At 41.6% G+C, this 18,428-nt stretch overlaps 1 protein-coding gene across 1 annotated transcript; it reads left to right on the top strand.

The window, feature by feature from the left end:
- The first annotated feature begins 12,068 nt into the window (after positions 1 to 12,068).
- On the top strand, positions 12,069 to 13,337 carry LOC126966256 (uncharacterized). Its single transcript, XM_050810230.1, has one exon. It carries the CDS (start codon positions 12,166 to 12,168, stop codon positions 13,144 to 13,146), a length of 981 nt encoding a protein of 326 aa, XP_050666187.1. The 5' UTR covers positions 12,069 to 12,165; the 3' UTR covers positions 13,147 to 13,337.
- Positions 13,338 to 18,428: the final 5,091 nt, after the last annotated feature.

The raw sequence follows: 18,428 nt of genomic DNA, 5'->3' as shown, positions 1-18,428 counted from the left end.
CTATTATGACTATACTTACTTATTGATAAGGTAAATTACAATTTCTTAATTACTTCCAAAAAAGAATTCAAATAATGGATTGGCCTACATACATATTTTATACTTTAATAGAACGGAATGAGCCAATTAAAATGTTATAGTACCTAAGTAATTATTTACAAATGAACAACATTACATATTACACAAATATTAGTAAATAAATACAAAATTTAATGTTATTAACTAACAAATAAACATCCAAATACCGTTCATCCAGTACTCTCACACAAACGAATCTCCTCTCTCGCACTCTTTTAAAATCGTCTGCCATCCATCCGCAAATATATGACAAGCAGGGTTAGCTTCTAGAAGAGCGTTGAGAGCAGATTTCTCTGCTGAGGTTTCCCTCAGTATAGTACTTGTACTATTTTATATTCTTTGGTATAGATGAGTTGGTGCACCACAGTACGAAGTGCCCGACTCGCGAATAATCTATGCCCGCGCCTCGAAAATTATTGTCCGGTAAAAAGATTGTACATGCAAACTCGGCGCATCTTAATAACATCTCAGAACTTTGCACATAACTGTGAGCTGCTGCCGCGTTCGCCTAAGCTCGAGGGAGTTGTAGCCTAATGTACCCAGAAGAAATTTCGTGGGATACATATAGGGGTATAGTATCCATCATGCAAACGTTTGTAAAGGTACCTAAGAAAAGCTTTTTGTGCCTTTTCGAACAGGAGTACATAAGTACTTTCTTGCAGACTTCACTCACATATAGTTGTTTCTAGCTTTGTGTTTTGATTTTTACAAGGCGAATGATTTTAAATTATATTTTGGTCAAACAATTTAAGTAGAATGTGCTATGGCATCTGATTGTTGTTCTATGTCTGTTAGACTCTTTATTTATATACATATCTGAAAGGGATAACCAAAAGAGCAAGTTTGGTCTTGTAATACCACTCTTCCAAGTGTGGTTTTATATTATTGGATACTGCATAGGACGTCTCTTGCGATCCGGCTATGCCACATGGGTTTGCTGCTGACGAATCGTGATTTCGTAGTGACAAACAATTTTCTGTATGATATTGGTAGTTTCGGTTGGAATATGCTTTCATCTGGAACCGATCCACACGCAAAGTTATGTCTTACTGCCCCGAAAGGGCGCGTAGTTCTCTAGCGAGTCAAGAGGTGGCACGCGAACTGCCCCGGGTGAACGGTACAGCTATTAGTTTATTTTTCCAGCTTGTGTTTAGAATGTTGAGCGAGCTTGACTTATATAACTTTCAAAATTGTTATGAATAAATTATTGACCCGAAGTTTTCCTAATCTGTTTTATTATTGTTGAACACCGTTTTGTGCTGTAGTTTTGTAATTACAGAGTCTGACAATGAGGATGAAGAGCACTGCTCCGAGTGTCATCCAATCTTCCGCTGTGGACCTGCCTGATGACGTGGTGGAGCCACAACCCAGCGCGTCTGGAACACAGAGGTCGTTGCCAACTCTGGGAATGGATCACCTGAGTAAGAAGATTAAGGAGCCCGAGGACGGCCTCCTGTCAGGAAAGGCCGTGTTGACAGTGCCAGGTGGACAGGGTGAAGATGTCTATAAAACGCGATGTCTCCCTGGCGTCGACACACTGGTGGTTGGTCGGGATTCCGCTACCTGCGCTTGAACGGACGAGACGTGTTTGCGCGCTGGTTTTTGCTGAAATTATTATTACAATTCCGAGTTTTATTAATTACACGCGCCCCTTTGGCGCGCTTTTTAACGGTTTCGAAGCAGTTTATTAATTAGTGTGTTGAACTCTGTGTCGCAGGACATGAAGAGGGGCTGCCCTAGCCCCGGTGAGCAACCCGCGGCGAAGGTGATCGCCGAAATGGACATGGACAGCCCGGCCTCGCCGCCGGAGCAGGAGTCCGGCCAGCGGCTGCACGGCGGCCTGCCGGACTGGATCGCCGTGACGCGGCGTCGTGCGGCCAAGCCGCGCCCGGACAACGGACGCCCCAAGCCGTTGGCGACGGCCAACGTATTTAAGCCGCTCCCGGTACAGGAGACACCGGGAGCCAAGGTAACGGCCAAGCCCTCACAGGCGAGGCCGACTCCAATAGTTATCTCTAAGGAGAACTTCGATTTTGAAAGATGCCGAGCGGCGCTTATCGCCGCGGGCATTAAAAATTTTAATTTTAACATCCAGCCACATATGGCACAGCTGTCCTGCAAGACTAAGGCCGATAAAGAATCGGCCCTTGCAGCGCTCAAAGGTGTGGAACGTTTGCAGTTCCACACATACACGGATAAGGACGACAGAGCTCACATCTCTGTCGTCCAAGGGCTGTACTACAGCTCCGCAGAGGAGCTAGGTAGTGCACTCCTAGAACTGGGGTTCAAACCCACGAAAGTTGTCGCCTTCAAGGGCGATGCACTGGTACCAAGGTACCAAGTGACGCTCCCGAAGAGCACTGATATCGGTGCCTTCAGGAAAATTAAATATATTTGCCACCAATCGGTGCGAATCTACAAATACAAACCAAATAATAAATACGGCACCATGTGTTCCAGGTGCCAGACTTTCGGACATGCAGAACGGAACTGCAACCGGGCCGCCCGCTGCGTCAAGTGCACGGGAGCCCACCTCACAGCGGAGTGCGACCGGAAGGAGGAGGCTCCAGTCCGGTGCTGCAACTGCGGCGGAGAGCACGCGGCCTCGTACCGCCAGTGCCCCCAACGCCGCATTCTACCTTGCGGCCGTCAAGGAGCGCCAGGAGCGCTTCCAGACCCGCCAAAGCGCACCACCCCAGCCCCGCATGTTCAAATCGAACATGGCGAACGGCCGCGGGTGGAACTCAGTTATGACAGGGAACGCCCCGTCACCGTCAGGCCTTCAGCCACAGGGCCTTCAGCCACCCACAACGCGGTCCACTGCCGGACCGCCGCCCCTCACGGGCACCCAGTCCGGAAGACAAATCTTCCCAGGCCTTAGGTCCACTGGCCCTATGCCAGGTGGCTTTAAAAGAGTCGAGACAGACTCAGCCGCCTTTAAAACAACCGAAGAGCCAGACTCGGAGGAAATGACAACACATGAAATTATAAAATTAATTAAAATCGCAGGTCAGCTGAAGCCTCTGCTCCGCCGTAGCATGAGCTACGAGGAGCAAATCATCACAGTATTCGAGTTCCTGAGCATCCATGGATGAAGAGACGGCGACCCCTCCCCCGACTGGCACTGCTCGTCCTCTACGAGTAGCGTCGCTTAACATAAACGGTATTGTGAGTAGGAAAAGAGAACTCATACATTTCCTAGGTACACACAACATCGACATTACACTCATACAAGAAACACACCTCGTTCCCGCACGACGTTTTTCAATTCCCGGTTACACCTGCTACAGACGTGACGGACAGACAGACAACCGCGCCCGAGGTGGCGTCGCAATTTTTGTCAAGTCAAATATATCGCATCATTCACTCCCACCGGTGGAGCATGATATATGCGATATAATTGCAATTAGATTAGAGTCTCACCGCGGACAGACACCCATCACAATAGTTAACTTTTATTGCCCTAAGCAAGACAGTAGAATCACGACAGCCATCGCAAAAGCTCTCTCTCTCGGCAACACCGTCATCTGTTCCGGAGATTTTAACGCCCGCCATAGACACTGGGATTGCAATCGAGCAAATTCCAATGGATCGCGTCTTTTTAATCACTTTGCAGGTCACGAATATAATATTTTAATTCCGGACAAAGCGACCCACCTCCCCTCCAACCCTAGGCACTCTGCCGCTAAATTACAACTCACCCTTGCCAAAAATATCACAAACGTTACAGACCCACTGACTTACGACGTTATCTCGGACCATTGTCCCATTATTTTCGAAATTAATAGCCTCATCCCGCGCATCTCGCGACCTATTTTTAAATACGGTAATGCTAAATGGGACACTTATAAAAAACAGATTAACGAAGGCCTCCCCTCCCCCGGCTCCTTAAAATTACACCGACCCGAATTAGTGGACAACGCCATACAAACACTGACTGACGCTATAATCAAAGCCCGTAACGCGAACATCCCGACGTTCACACCGAAACAAACAAACAAACTTCCACACGACATAACAAGACTTATCAAACTAAAAAACCAATACCGACATCACGCACAGAGACTCCATACGCGTCGGTTTAACACGATTATTAATTCACTTCAAAACCAAATATCTTTTAAAATAAAATCTCTCACTTCCAACGAATGGAACAAAAAGCTCGAATCGCTTGACACCCGCGACAATTCCCTCTGGCAGTTCGCGAGACGCCTCAAAAACGTACACACCCCTCTACCCTGCTTCAGCACCCCCTCGGGCCCCGCCCGGTCGGACGCTGAAAAGGCCGAGGCCCTAGGTACACACTTCGAGCGACAGCATAGACTCACCGTGGATCTGAGCGACCCCGACACCGAACGCGAGGTGTCGCGGTCTCTAGACCACCTTTACAAAATAAACGGACCGACCGCACCTACGCCAGTTGTACCTCGCGAAGTAAAATTAATTTTAAAAACCTGTAAACCGCGAAAAGCCCCCGGGCACGACGACATACAGAACATACTTCTAAAACACCTCCCTTCAAAAGCAATAGACACCTTAGTTAATATATTTAATGCGTGCCTTCGTCTTACCTATTTTCCCTCGTCCTGGAAAATAGCAGTAATCACCGCGATTCACAAACCGGGAAAAGATCCCACCTCCCCCGCGAACTACAGACCAATTAGTTTACTTTGCACACAAAGTAAAATATTAGAAATTTTAATTAATAATAGAATAAACTCACTTATAGAATCAAACCTACCTGACGAACAATTCGGTTTCCGAAGGTCACACGCGACTACTCACCAACTGGCGCGCGTAGTCGAACATATAACACACCAATTTAACTTGAGACACCAGACTGGTATGGTTCTACTCGACCTTGAGAAAGCCTTCGATACCGTCTGGCATGATGCCTTAGTTCACAAATTATTCGAAGCACAAGTCCCCTTTGAATATTGTAGAATAATAAAATCATTCCTTACGAATAGATTTCTTAGAGTTAGAGTCAAAAATAGTTTATCCTCCCCACATCCAGTAGTAGCAGGTGTTCCACAGGGCTCCATCATCGCACCGAGGGCATTTTTACTCTATATGAGAGACATCCCAAAACCTCCGAACACGGTCCTCGCCCTGTACGCTGATGACACAGCTTATCTGTGCAGCAGTAAGAACATCAAATCTATAGTCTCACACCTTAATACAGCCCTACATTGTGTAAGCAACTACTTCTCTAAGTGGAAGCTTAAAATCAATGACACAAAGACCGAGGCGGTTCTTTTCTCATACAAAACTTCCCGTAAACTCAATATCTCTTTAAAGCCACATATTAATAACCACCCGGTCGAATGGCAGTCACAGGCTAAATACCTAGGACTTATCCTCGACCGGAAACTTTCCTTCACGCCTCATATTAATTACGCCCGCTCTAAGGCACTTACTGCCTTGAGCCTGTTGAGACCCATTTTCTATAGGAATTCCACTCTCTCAACTAGTAACAAGCGTCTACTATACCAGTCGTACATACGCCCGGTCATGACATACGCAAGTCCGGTATGGATTAACACAAATCAAAACAATTATCGTAAACTACAAACTGTGCAAAATAGATCCCTTAAAACCATCTACCGGACCCACCCGCGTACAAATCTTAGACGACTTCATGTAAAGAAAAACATCCCAACACTAGAACAACACATACAAGAGATATCTCATAGCTTCTACAGAGGGCTACGCCGACTGAAGGACGGAATAAACCCCGCCCTCCGGTCGACTTGTAGTCGTAAGTCACTCACAGAGTACTGCCTCAGCATAAAACGTTATAAACATGCATTACCACATCACAACTGGTTAGAGCTCACAGAACACTAGCGTATAGACAAACACACACTCACGCACACAGAGTTCTAGCTAGGTCTGAATAAATGTAAAACCAATATATTGTAAATTGGTTTAGTTATAAGAATTAAATAACGGCGAAAACTGGCCTCCTATTCCCTCTCCCTCCTTCCCTTTCCCAAAATCCCCCCCCCCCCACCCCACACCCCTCTTATATTTATATATTATATATGTATGTATACATATCTACGTATTTATTCACCTTAGTTTTTAAGTTAGTTTTTAAGTTCTAGTCATTAGTCTTAAGTTAGGTTAAGTGATAGATTAATATTACGTTATATCAATAGCAAATAGCCAGGTTTTCCCAGTTTCCTGGATTCCCCCCCCCCACAAACCTCATGTATGTTTTTTTTTTAAGCATAATAAAGTTTTATCCCTCAATACGTAGATAGGGTTGTAGAAATAAGTTTTCTGATACCTACATATATAAGGCTTAATTGTAAATTGCTTTAATAAGTAGATTTAAGTAATTTTGTTACAATTTAATACCAAATATAGAAATTTTGAATTTGATTTTTTTTTTGCGTCGACACACTTCCGCTGCAACCGTTGACGAGTGAGGGCGTTACCCTGCCCGATTTCTGTTCGATTATTAGTCATTGTGTTTGAAATTTATTCTTAAAAGTTCAGCAAATTATTCTATTTAATTTAATGGTTAACTATGTAGTTAGAATGGTGGTATTAAAATTCGTTATGAAAAACCCCTTTTGTTATAATTTCCTAGAATATATATATCTAAGTTTTTTAAACAATAAAACTAGCGGTGAACCATCAACTACAACTTTTCTGTCAAACTTTTAGTATTTAAAAAAGTATCAATGGTGGTCATGTTAGGCTACCTATAAGCTCGTAAGTTTTTTACATTTGCAGAAACAATGTCGGGAGCTAAAAAACTCAGCGTCTTAAAATAATCATTATCCTTGGAACATATATTTTACAAAATTTTAATCCAAGAAAATAGATGGCTACTATTTAAATACGATTTAGACGACCGCACATCTCATTGATGAGATTTAATCGTGACCTTACGACAGAAGCGTATTCGGCCTTGAGCTTGTTGGGTAATCGATATAATGGTGTTAATAAATTCTTATTTTCCCAGCTGTTTCAGACAAGCCGACAAGAGTGAAAAGTAACACAATATTATTTTTGTTCGTTAATAAGTAAAGGGGATATACATTTTTTATTTATATATTAAGGTGGCATGAGACTTACGTTATGGTAAGTGATACACGCTGTGTTTCTTGCGCCCGTTCTTCTCAGGTCTGAGGCATACTTTTTCGAATGAGTATATATAAATCTCTGCCGTATAAATTATACGGGGCCACGATGGCTCCCGACATGCGTAAGAAATATTATTTAAAACTTCCCCAATTATTTTTATTTCAGAAGTTTAAATAACTTTGCCGAAAAAAAGGCAAGGTATATGTTTAATTTGAATTATCTCTAAAAGTTTTGGAAAAAGTAACAGATAGGTAATTATGATTAATATATATTTTTTTTAATTTTATGCAAACATATTTTTTCTATTGTGAGAAATCTTAACCACGCCACATGAGCCACGCCAAAGCACGCTACGCCACTGGAATGAGTGAGAGATTTTGACTTTCAATAAGTAATATCGCCATATCAACCGCCAGGAATGAGATTGATCTAGAGTTGCGTTGTCGGCCTTTAAAATCAGGAGTATAAGGGTTAAGATTTCTCACAAATCCCAAAACTCCACCACCAGATACGGCAGTAGCTACTCCCCTGAGGAGTGTCTATGCTTGAAGGTCCCTAAGTCGTATCGGTTCGGGAAAACTGCAGCCGGCCAATGATTCCACAATTGGCTGCGCGAGGCAACAAGTTCCTCACAAATCCCTGATCATAATAAATACGTATTTTTTATGTTATAGGCGCTTTAGAGATATTTACAATTTATGTAATGTAATTAATTTTACCTAAATATTTTTACCCCCTATCATAAATAGGTACTGTATGCATACGAAAAGCCTTTGTACAATAATTATGAGCTGGTTTTGTCTTCCAGTCTTTCCCAATTAATCATCCCCCAGGTATGACACTTATATCTTCAGATCCATACGGACATGATTTCGGCAGAGATTCCAGTAGCTTGCTATATATGCTCTTATGTATAATAACAAAAAGTAATAATCAAAACAGAGCTTGAACTGTTTCAGTTCAAATAGCTTGTGTGGCTGTGGCAAATATAATATATTCTGCGGCGTTTAAGGTATAATCATAAGCCAATAATTTCAATTGATCTCCTCTTGGACCAAAAGTCTCCATGTCTTTGTTTACACAAAATAATAAATTTCCCACATCCTTAGAAGACTTTTTTTCCTAATGCACATATGTTCTACTTCGTATGACACGGAAATATACATAAATTTAATAGTTGTATATATGTTTCTGATTGTTTTTATATAGCGTTCTGGTATTCCATCCGCTTCTAATGTTCTATTGTGTCAAACGCTTTTGTAAAATCTATGCACTAATTTGCACATTACTACGTCAATTATATAGGTCTTACTGTGAGCTGTGTCGCAATGGACTTCGCTGAAAAGCGCTTACTCTAGCATATGCTGAGAGGTACCCATTTTTGCATCACTCGTTCAATTACTATTTTTCTTTCACTAAAATAACATTGAAAGTACTCATAATAAATAATAATAAGTCTAGTTTTTATAAGCGTTATTTACTGTCTTATGTTACATTTGTTTTTCCCTTCTGTTTTTGTTATGCAAATGTATTGTAATATTTTGTAATTGCTTGAGTGATGTGAAATAAAAATTTTTGATTTTAGATATAGACTGTAACGGTGTATAGTCAATACATTTTCGAAAATTTCATCATTGTTCGTGAGAATTTGCACAACTTCCGAACCGTTGGTGAAACTGGTTTTAGGTTCGAATACCGAAGGTGTCGCAACTCTCAATACGGTATCTGCTATGCTGTGTGTTTTGTCACTGTCTTTATAAAGGAGAGCAAGTTTTTCCTTGTCAGTCTGGTAGAGGGAACTTTTAATAAAGTGCATACGCAAAAAAACATACATTAAAAGTAAAACAAGAAAACTTGTTCTTCAAAAGGTCGCAACCGTCTTTTTTCGCACACAATACGTTCATATGCCACTAAGCGAGTGGTGCCATACCATGATACGACAGTTACGCTGGGACCATTATCTGGTTTTCATTCAGAAAGGTAGCTGAAGCTGGTCGCAAAGTACTCAGAAAAGACAATACTTGTATATCTCATTCGACTATGGTAATAATCCTACATCTAGATCAAATTCTTTTGATAAAGTGTTGTTAAGGAAATTAGCTGGTTCCTCACGACAATGACAGTAGAAAATGACCAATGACGTTCTATAAATACCTATAGACGAATCACGTCGTATAAAAACGAAGCCGAAATATGGAACATGCCACAAAATACACCACATTAAGCTTCGACTAATATATCCATTAATGTGTAAACATTATTGATTTCCGGTCTGAAGGGCGCCGTAACTAGTGAAATTACTGGGCAAATGAGACTTAACATCTAATGTCTCAAGGTGACGAGCGCAATTGTAGTGCCGCTTAGAATATTTGGGTTCTTCAAGAATCCTGAGTGGCACTGCATTGTAATGGGCAAGGCGTACCAGTTACCATCAACTGAACGTCCTGCTCGTCTCGTCCCTTATTTTCATAAAAAAAAATCCATACGTTACCGTATTTACTCCAGTTGTATAAAATATTCTTGGTGAATAAGCAAGCAGAGTTCAGGTTGCGTATGTTGTATTTAGAGCCCGATTTGGATAATGACAGTTGACACACGACTGAGGAGAAAGGTGTGCTGATGTGTTTATGTACAATGTCTTTAAGCAAACTTTTGTCGTTCCGATATCAGACCCTGAATGATATGTCCATTATTGATATATAAGTAGAACGTCATTGATAATAACATATCAATGTTGTTTAAATTAACTTGAACTTTGATTGTCCAGACTCTAGACATATACATACAATTATTTTATTATTTAGTAAGTCATTGGTTGCAAAAATATCAATTCAAATCAACTTTTACTTTACTATCACAGAGTAGGGATGGATACTTACGTATCTATTATTTAAAAGGAATATATTTTTGAGATCCAACTCACAGAGTACCAGTGGGAGGCTAATTTGCACAGGATGCCGGCTAGATTATGGGTACCACAGCGGCGCCTATTTCTGCCGTGAAGCAGTAATGTGTAAGCATTACTGTGTTTCGGTCTGAAGGGTCGTATCGAGTGAAATTACTGGGCAAATGAGATTTGACATCTTATATCTCAAGGTGACGAGCGCAGTTGTAGTGCCGCTCGGAATTTTTGGGTTTTTCAATAATCTTGAGCGGCACTGCATTGTAATAGGTAGGGCGTATTAATTACCATCAGCTGAACTTCCTGCTTGTCTAATCCATAATTTAAAAAAAAATTGTGAATGTTGTAACAAAGGACAAACGTACTTACATTCCGATATTTGTGTTTCCCAATATCCTAAATAAATGAACACCAATGTTATAAATATTAATAAAAAAAAAATACCTGTTGCTACTTGGTAGATTCCAATAAATATAATAGGTGCATTTTATTTACGCAAACACCTTGAAGGTGTGAATGTTCGAGAAGCGATTTATTTACTTTTTGTTTGACGGACATCTGTTGCCAACATTTGGTAGATAATTAATAGAATTTAATAGGATTCGTTGTAGGTACCTACATAAGTAATAAACATGTATATTATATCCTTGCTCAGGATGCCTGCTAGATTATGCGCCTATTTCTGCCCCGAAGCAGTAATGTGTAAACATTACAGTGTTTCGGTCTGAAGGGCACCGTAGCTAGTGAAATTACTGGGCAAATGAGACTTAACCTCTTATGTGTCAAGGTGACGAGCGCAATTGTAGTGCCGCTCAGAAGTTTTGGGTTTTTTGAGAACCCTGAGTGGCACTGCATTGTAATGCGCAGGGCGTATGAATAACCATCAGCTGAACTTCCTGCTCGTTTCGTCCCTTATTATCATAGAGAAAAAAACAAGATGTTAGCAAATAGGTTCCTACATCCACCACCGGAACCAAACAATACATAAATTAATAAATGCAAAACATGAAACTTTTCTACTTAGATTTTTTTAGGTATTCTTACTACAAAAGTACAAATTAATTTGTAATTTGTTTACTATAATTATTAATAATAAATGAATTCAGCCCCCAATAGAAGTAATGGACTAATGCAGCGGATGCTAACCATAGGGCAAAAATTCTCGAAAAAACTAGGTCAGTCCGAAAAGCTTACAAACATCCCAGGTAAAGCAGTAGCTGGGTTGTTCGAAGTAACTGGCCAGTCCTACTCACAAAATCGACCCAACCAAAGAGTATAATTGCGGAAACTTTTTACGTACCATAAGGACACAGTGTCCAGGTGAAGTGCCTAAGATACTGATAGCAAAATAACTTAAAATTCACTAATTATTGTATTGTATAACAATTTTAATAATCCAGTAAGCAATAGCTCTAGGCATAATATTGACAGAATGCCCGGTAAGTGGGTAGGCCACAGCGTCTTTTTGAAGCATTAATGTGCATAATTGTGTGTCGATTTGAAGGACGCCGTAACTAATGAAACTACTGGTCTCAAAGTGATGAGCTCAACAATTGCGATGGCGCTCATAATTTAGAGTTCAATCTGGAATCCTCCTCCGGCCCAACTTGGCAATTTAAATACAAGTTATTATTATTATTAATTTTAGTCTTCTCAGTGATCACGCAAACATACAATACGAATAAAACAGAAGAGCGTCGGCAAAAAGTTTTTCATAATTTAAGTCAGAATCAATAAATTAAAAAATTAAGGCACAATATGTCACGCATATTTTATATAAATATATGTATATTTCTGTTTACAAAATATATTGTTTGGTATAATAAAAAAACAATAAACGCGGGTCATGATCCATAAAACCAAGGAAACAGAAGTGACTGTAGGAATTATTTTCAACTCAGCGAGCCAATGGTTCACAAGGATATCGAGAACCAATTTAAATAATGCGTAATCGCTGACGACTTTTATTATGCTGTACTCATTCACTTCGAATCTAAAAACTGTAGCGGTCGTACCCCGACGTATAGTGTGACTCTTATTACGTTCCCGGCGTTCTCAATCCATGCAATTATCACAATTCAAATATGTCGGAAATTAATGGAATTCCAAATGAAATCAAATCATCAGCTTTAGAGCTTATTGGGAACACTCCTTTGGTTGCATTGGACAGACTTCATCCTGGACCCGGGCGAGTTTTAGTGAAATGTGAATTTATGAGCCCTGGCGCTTCCGTGAAATGCAGATCTTCAATACATATGATTCAAAAGGCACGGGAAAGAGGAGATTTGAAACCAGGCGGCAAAATCATTGAAGTAACCTCTGGTAACCAGGGATGCGGTCTCGCTGTTGTTAGTGCCGTGTTGGGTCATGAACTAGTAGCTCACATGTCAAGTGGTAATAGTATTCAGCGTGCTATTCACATGGAAGCTTTGGGTGCGACGTGTGTCAAACATCCCCAAGTAGAAGGTTCGTACGGGAATGTAACTCATGCCGATTCACTTATTGCTAGGGAAGCTGGAACAAAAATGGCTGAAGAGACTGGAGAATATTTTGTCAGACAGTTTATGAATCAAGATAACGTAGAAGCTCATTATCTAACGACTGGGCCAGAAATTTGGAGACAGACCGGACATCGCGTTGATGCTTTTGTAGCTGCGACGGGTACAGCTGGCACATTTGTCGGTGTCTCTAAGTGTTTAAAAGAAAATAATCCCAATTGTAAATGCTACGTATTAGAACCTGAAGGGTCAGAGCCTATAAAAGGTTGTCCCATTGTAAAGCCAAAACACATTCTACAAGGATCTGGCTACGGAGTTGTTCCTGATTTGTTTAAATTTGAATATATGGACGGAACTGTAGCTGTTTCCGACGAGGAAGCTTTGAAATACCAGAAACTGATCGGTACGAAGGAAGGCCTGTTCGTTGGATATACAAGCGGTGCTAACGTCGCTGCAGCTGTTAAACTACTGAACTCTGGAAAACTACCAAAAGATGCCTATGTTGTGACAATTTTATGTGATACGGGCTTAAAGTACACGCCCATTCCAGACTGGAAACCTACCTAGTTATTGATAATAATGTAAAGTAAGAGGCAAACCATATTATTAAATACCTACACAATAAAAATAAGTATTTCAGTTAAAGAAACCCGATCTTCAAGGCCTAGGCCTAGTTTTCTTTTTAGTTATTGCTGTTCTCGAGTGATAAGCTCCTCACTGCTCAAGGCGAGGAGCTATAAGCTTATACCTTCTATAAATACTAATCCTTTAGATATGTATTTCAATATAAATACTTTATATAATTCACCTGTTGTATCTTAAGTATTTCAAGGACTTTAAGGATCACTTGCATTGAATAGGTATCAAAAATAATCAATCAAAAAGGTCTATATTTCAAGATTAAGTTTAGCCATAAAAATACATTAAAATGTTTGAATGCTGTCACATTAAAACAATTTCTCCTTGGCACACGGCATCTGAGCCAATTTATCTTTATTTAATATAAATATGTACGTATACAAAAGTAAAAATACTTAAATAGGATACATTATTGTAACATTGACACTTTTAATTGTAGTTACCCAAGTTGTAGGTAGCCCATGTAGACTTATGAAATTAATTTCCACGACCCGCCGTAGTCATAGTTATAGTAATTACCGGTTCTCATAGTTAATCTAAGTAGATTAATTACCATAGCCCCGCAGTCACGGAATCTTATGAATGCAATATTTCACCACTGTCCTGTGCTGTTTGATATAGACGAGCTTTTTTTGTCTCATTTTACCATAGTCATCTTTTTCCTTATAATTCTCTGTATAAAACAACTTCATAAACTGTTTAACTGGTTTTGTAATTGATTTTTATTTTCCGTACACACCACAAGCATCATTTAAATAATAACGGCTTTCATATTAAGTATTGAAAATTTAGTTATGAGCATTGTTTTGTGTTGAAAAAAATTTATCTAATTAACTAACGGTTAACTTATGAAACTAATTACCATGACCTGTCGTAGTCGTAGTAGCCCCAGTGGTCACAGTAATCTTATGAAATTAATTACTACGGTCTGTTATACTCTTAGTAGCTCCGATGGTCACAGTAATCTTATCAAATTAATTACTGCGGTCTGTCATAGTCTTAGTAGCTCCGATAGTCACAGTAATCTTATGAAATTAATTACTACGGTCTGTCATAGTCTTAGTAGCCCCGATGGTCACAGTAATCTTAAGAAATTAATTACTACGGTCTGTCATAGTCTTAGTAGCCCCCCATGGTCACAGTAATCTTATCAAATTAATTACTGCGGTCTGTCATAGTCTTAGTAGCTCCGATAGTCACAGTAATCTTATGAAATTAATTACTACGGTCTGTCATAGTCTTAGTAGCCCCGATGGTCACAGTAATCTTAAGAAATTAATTACTACGGTCTGTCATAGTCTTAGTAGCCCCCCATGGTCACAGTAATCTTATCAAATTAATTACTACGGTCTGTCATAGTCTTAGTAGCCCCGATGGTCTGCTGATGTTTGCCCTGTACTTTCCCCGGGGCGTAAAAAGAATAGAGGAGTCCCAGGCCCATGGGTGTCGTAAGAGGCGACTAAGGGCTTTTTAGAAGTGGGAGAGTCACGCTGCCGTCTTATGACGTCAACGTTAACTCGTCCGGGTTAATTACCACACTCGCACAGAATACTGGCGTGAAGTAGCGGCCTAGTGCCGCTATGTTTCGCATAGGTTAGTGTCGAGGACCGGAGGCCATCCCTTACCCCCCTCCCCCCCAACAAAATATGAGAGCGGTCCATAAAGAGATATTACCCCAGGAGGGTACCGGCTCTACCAGAGCCGGAGAATCCCTCCCCGAGCACTCTCGCTCTGGCTGCCCTTCGTATTCTGGGGTGGGCACAGAAACGCGCATGACCGAGGACAAACGAGGCAGAAACACCACGGCACCCCGCTCCACGCTCAACGTGGACTTTTGCAATATCAGGGGAATTCACTCCAATTTAAACTCCGTCCACCACCACCTTGAGACGGCGCAGCCGGCCTTATATATCTCGACCTAGCGATACGTCATATTTAACGTACCCCGGGTACAAAATTGAGCACAATTTTTTACCTCATGCCGGGGTATGTATGTACGTTAGGGAGGATATCTGCTGTCGCCGTCTCGGCAATTTTGAGGGTAGGGATCTGTCTACTCTCTGGCTCCGCGTAGATCTAGAGGACCGCGTCCGTATCTATGCGTGTGTCTACAGGTCCCATAGTGGTAACGCAGAAACCGATCATCTCATGGGCTGCGTTCAAGCGGCAATTGACGACGTGCTTGCACAGATCCCCTCCGCTGAAATCGTAGTCTTGGGTGATTTCAACGGGCACAATGCCGAATGGCTTGGATCACGTACCACAGACTACGCAGGGCAATCTGTGCATAATTTTGCATTGGCGTATGGTCTGTCCCAATTGGTTGAGTCGCCGACGCGGCTCCCGGATATGGATAGCCACATGCCGTTCTTATTAGATCTTCTGCTGACTACACATCCCGATGGTTACCAGGTCTTTGTCGACGCCCCTCTCGGAACGTCCGACCATTGCCTGGTCAGGAGTGTAGTGCCTATCCGACGCCAACGTCGCAGACCAACAGCGACCCGCCGCGTTTTGCACTATAAGTCAGCAGGTTGGGATAGGATGCGTTCCTTTTTTGCATCCTACCCTTGGGGCAAGGTTTGTTTCTCTTCGGATGATCCTAGTGCCTGCGCCGTTGCAGTAGCCGATGTGATACTGCAGGGCATGGATATTTTTATACCAAGCTCTGTAGTTCCGATCGGTGGCAGATCACAGCCCTGGTTCGATGCGTCAGTTAAAGCAGCATCTGACTGCAAAAAACAGGCGTATCGAACTTGGGTTGCGGCGCTGGGTACAAAGGATCCGAACTGCAAAGTTCTTAAGAGGAAATATAGCCGTGCCTCCAGATTTTTTAAGCGGCAAATCGCCCGTGCGAAGTCTAAGCACGTCGTCAAAATAGGCGAGCAGCTTTCCAGTTACCCGACCGGAACACTCAAGTTCTGGTCGTTGTCGAAAGCTGCTCTTGGTAACTTCAACCAGCACTCCATGCTGCCGTTGCACATGAGGAATGACACCCTGGCCCATACGGCAAAAGAGAAAGCCGAGCTCCTGTGCGCTCTTTTCGCCTCCAACTCGTCTCTTGACGACATCGGAAAAACACCGCCGACCATCCCGCGGTGTCAGAGCTCTATGCCTGAAGTACAGTTCAGACAGAAAACTGTTTTCGTTGGACGTCAGGAAGTCGAGCGGGCCGGATGGCATTTCTCCAATCGTGCTAAGAACGTGTGCCCCTGAGTTGACGCCGATGCTAACGCGTTTATTCCGGCACTCTTATTCCAAAGGCATAGTCCCCGACTCATGGAAGTCAGCCCTTGTCCATCCGATCCAAAAAAAAGGAGACAGTTCGGATCCGGCGAACAACAGGCCTATTGCTCTCACCTCCCTGCTCTCTAAAATCATGGAGAGCATAATTAGCTGCCAGCTTTTAATATACCTAGAGGGTCACCAGTTGATCAACGACCGACAGTACGGCTTTCGCCATGGACGGTCGGCAGGTGATCTTCTGGTATACCTAAACATAGATGGGCGGCGGCTATTGAAAGCAAGGGGGAAGGCCTGGCAGTTAGCCTGGATATAGCGAAGGCCTTTGATCGTGTATGGCACAAGGCACTCCTCTCAAAACTTCCATCATTTGGGCTTCCCGAGAGCTTGTGCAAGTGGACCTCCAGCTTCCTCACTGGGCGTAGCATACAGGTCGTTGTCGACGGATATTGCTCGAACCCGAAGCCCGTGAATGCTGGAGTGCCCCAAGGCTGTGTGCTATCTCCTACGCTGTGTCTTCTGCATATCAATGATATGTTGGACACCTCCAACATACATTGCTATGCGGACGACAGCACTGCTGATGCCGTATACACGGGCCATGCAGGTCTCTCTCGGGAAATCGTCCACCAGTGCCGGGCGAAACTTTTGTCTTCTATCGAGTCCTCTCTCGAGAAGGTCGCGGAATGGGGTAAATTGAACCTTGTCCAATTTAAAAAAAAAATGGTCACAGTAATCTTATGGAATTAATTACCATGACCTGTCGTAGTCTTAGTATCCCAATGGTCACAGTAATCGTAGTAAAAGTAGTAGACCGAGACCCCTCAGATGGAACTCTCGGTGACCGCATGTAATTTTATGACACTACTATGGGTTTCGTACCATCGTACCGTAGTCTGGAGGTCTACTCGCAAAATCGACAACGATACATTCGGAACGATACGATAATACTCCGAATATATCGCAACTATCCTACTCTAACAAAGTTCGAATTCCTTTTCGTTTATCGTTACCATAGACTAATATTTAGATTTTTTTAACAATGTTAGTGTGAATGAAATATGTTCAAACCTAAACATTATCTGTGCTATGTCACTGTTAAGTGTCAAAAGTCAAAACATAGTTTGGGCTGGGCCTAAGGACCATGTCAGGCTCTGCACCACCGGTATAGGTATTAGTATATTAGGTTATATTTACACATAATGTAAATGTTAAAAAAATATGAAATGAATATAATATGACCATTTAAAATTGAATAAATAATACAGAACTGGCGGATAATAAAATGTAAAAAAAAGTAACTCAACCCTTCTCGTCGACTAATTCTCGTCCTATTTCTAAGGCGGCCATTTGCATTATTTCTACGCATAAACGATCAACAAAATGACTTAAATGACTTAGTTGTAAAAAAATCCTGTTGAATAGTAAATCACATATAATTATTTCAATAATATTTATTAAGTATGTATATTGTATGGCAAATATATCTATACAACTTGAAACGATAATAGCATCGACAGCCTAGAGGTGTCGTTGAGATTATCGTAAAAGTGACGTTTGATTATTTGTGAAATTCGAATATCCGTCTCTGACATTTTCAATTAAGAGTAGGGTTACTACAGATAATATCGAATAATGTTTCGTTCGTTCAATCATCGTTTCGACATTGATTACCTAGGATGTAACTAAGAGTAGGATTCGACACGACTAATGCGACGATTTATCGAATATCGATTTTAGGACTACTCCTAAGAGGCCTACGCCCTCTGTGTGTAATTATGTTTCTTTTATTTACATTGAGGCCATTTTGGAACTCACCAATCTTGGTTTTTATTATTTGTTCTTATAGCGGCAAAGCTCTAACAAAAACAACCGATGAAATCCGTCTAGCCAAGGATAAGAAGCAATATTACAGTACTTGTGTACTTGTTACTGGAAACCCAAGCGCTAGCAACTATTCTGGCCAA

The sequence above is a fragment of the Leptidea sinapis genome, chromosome 9 (genome assembly GCF_905404315.1).
Source record: "Leptidea sinapis chromosome 9, ilLepSina1.1, whole genome shotgun sequence".
Taxonomy (NCBI): domain Eukaryota; kingdom Metazoa; phylum Arthropoda; class Insecta; order Lepidoptera; family Pieridae; genus Leptidea; species Leptidea sinapis.
The sequence above is the reverse complement of the archived record's forward strand: the minus strand, read 5'-3'. Positions and strand labels throughout refer to the sequence as shown.

What these genes read in the sequence shown, in the direction of transcription:
- LOC126966256 (XM_050810230.1), top strand. Translation starts at nt 12,166, where the DNA reads ATGTCGGAAATTAATGGAATTCCAAATGAAATCAAATCATCAGCTTTA.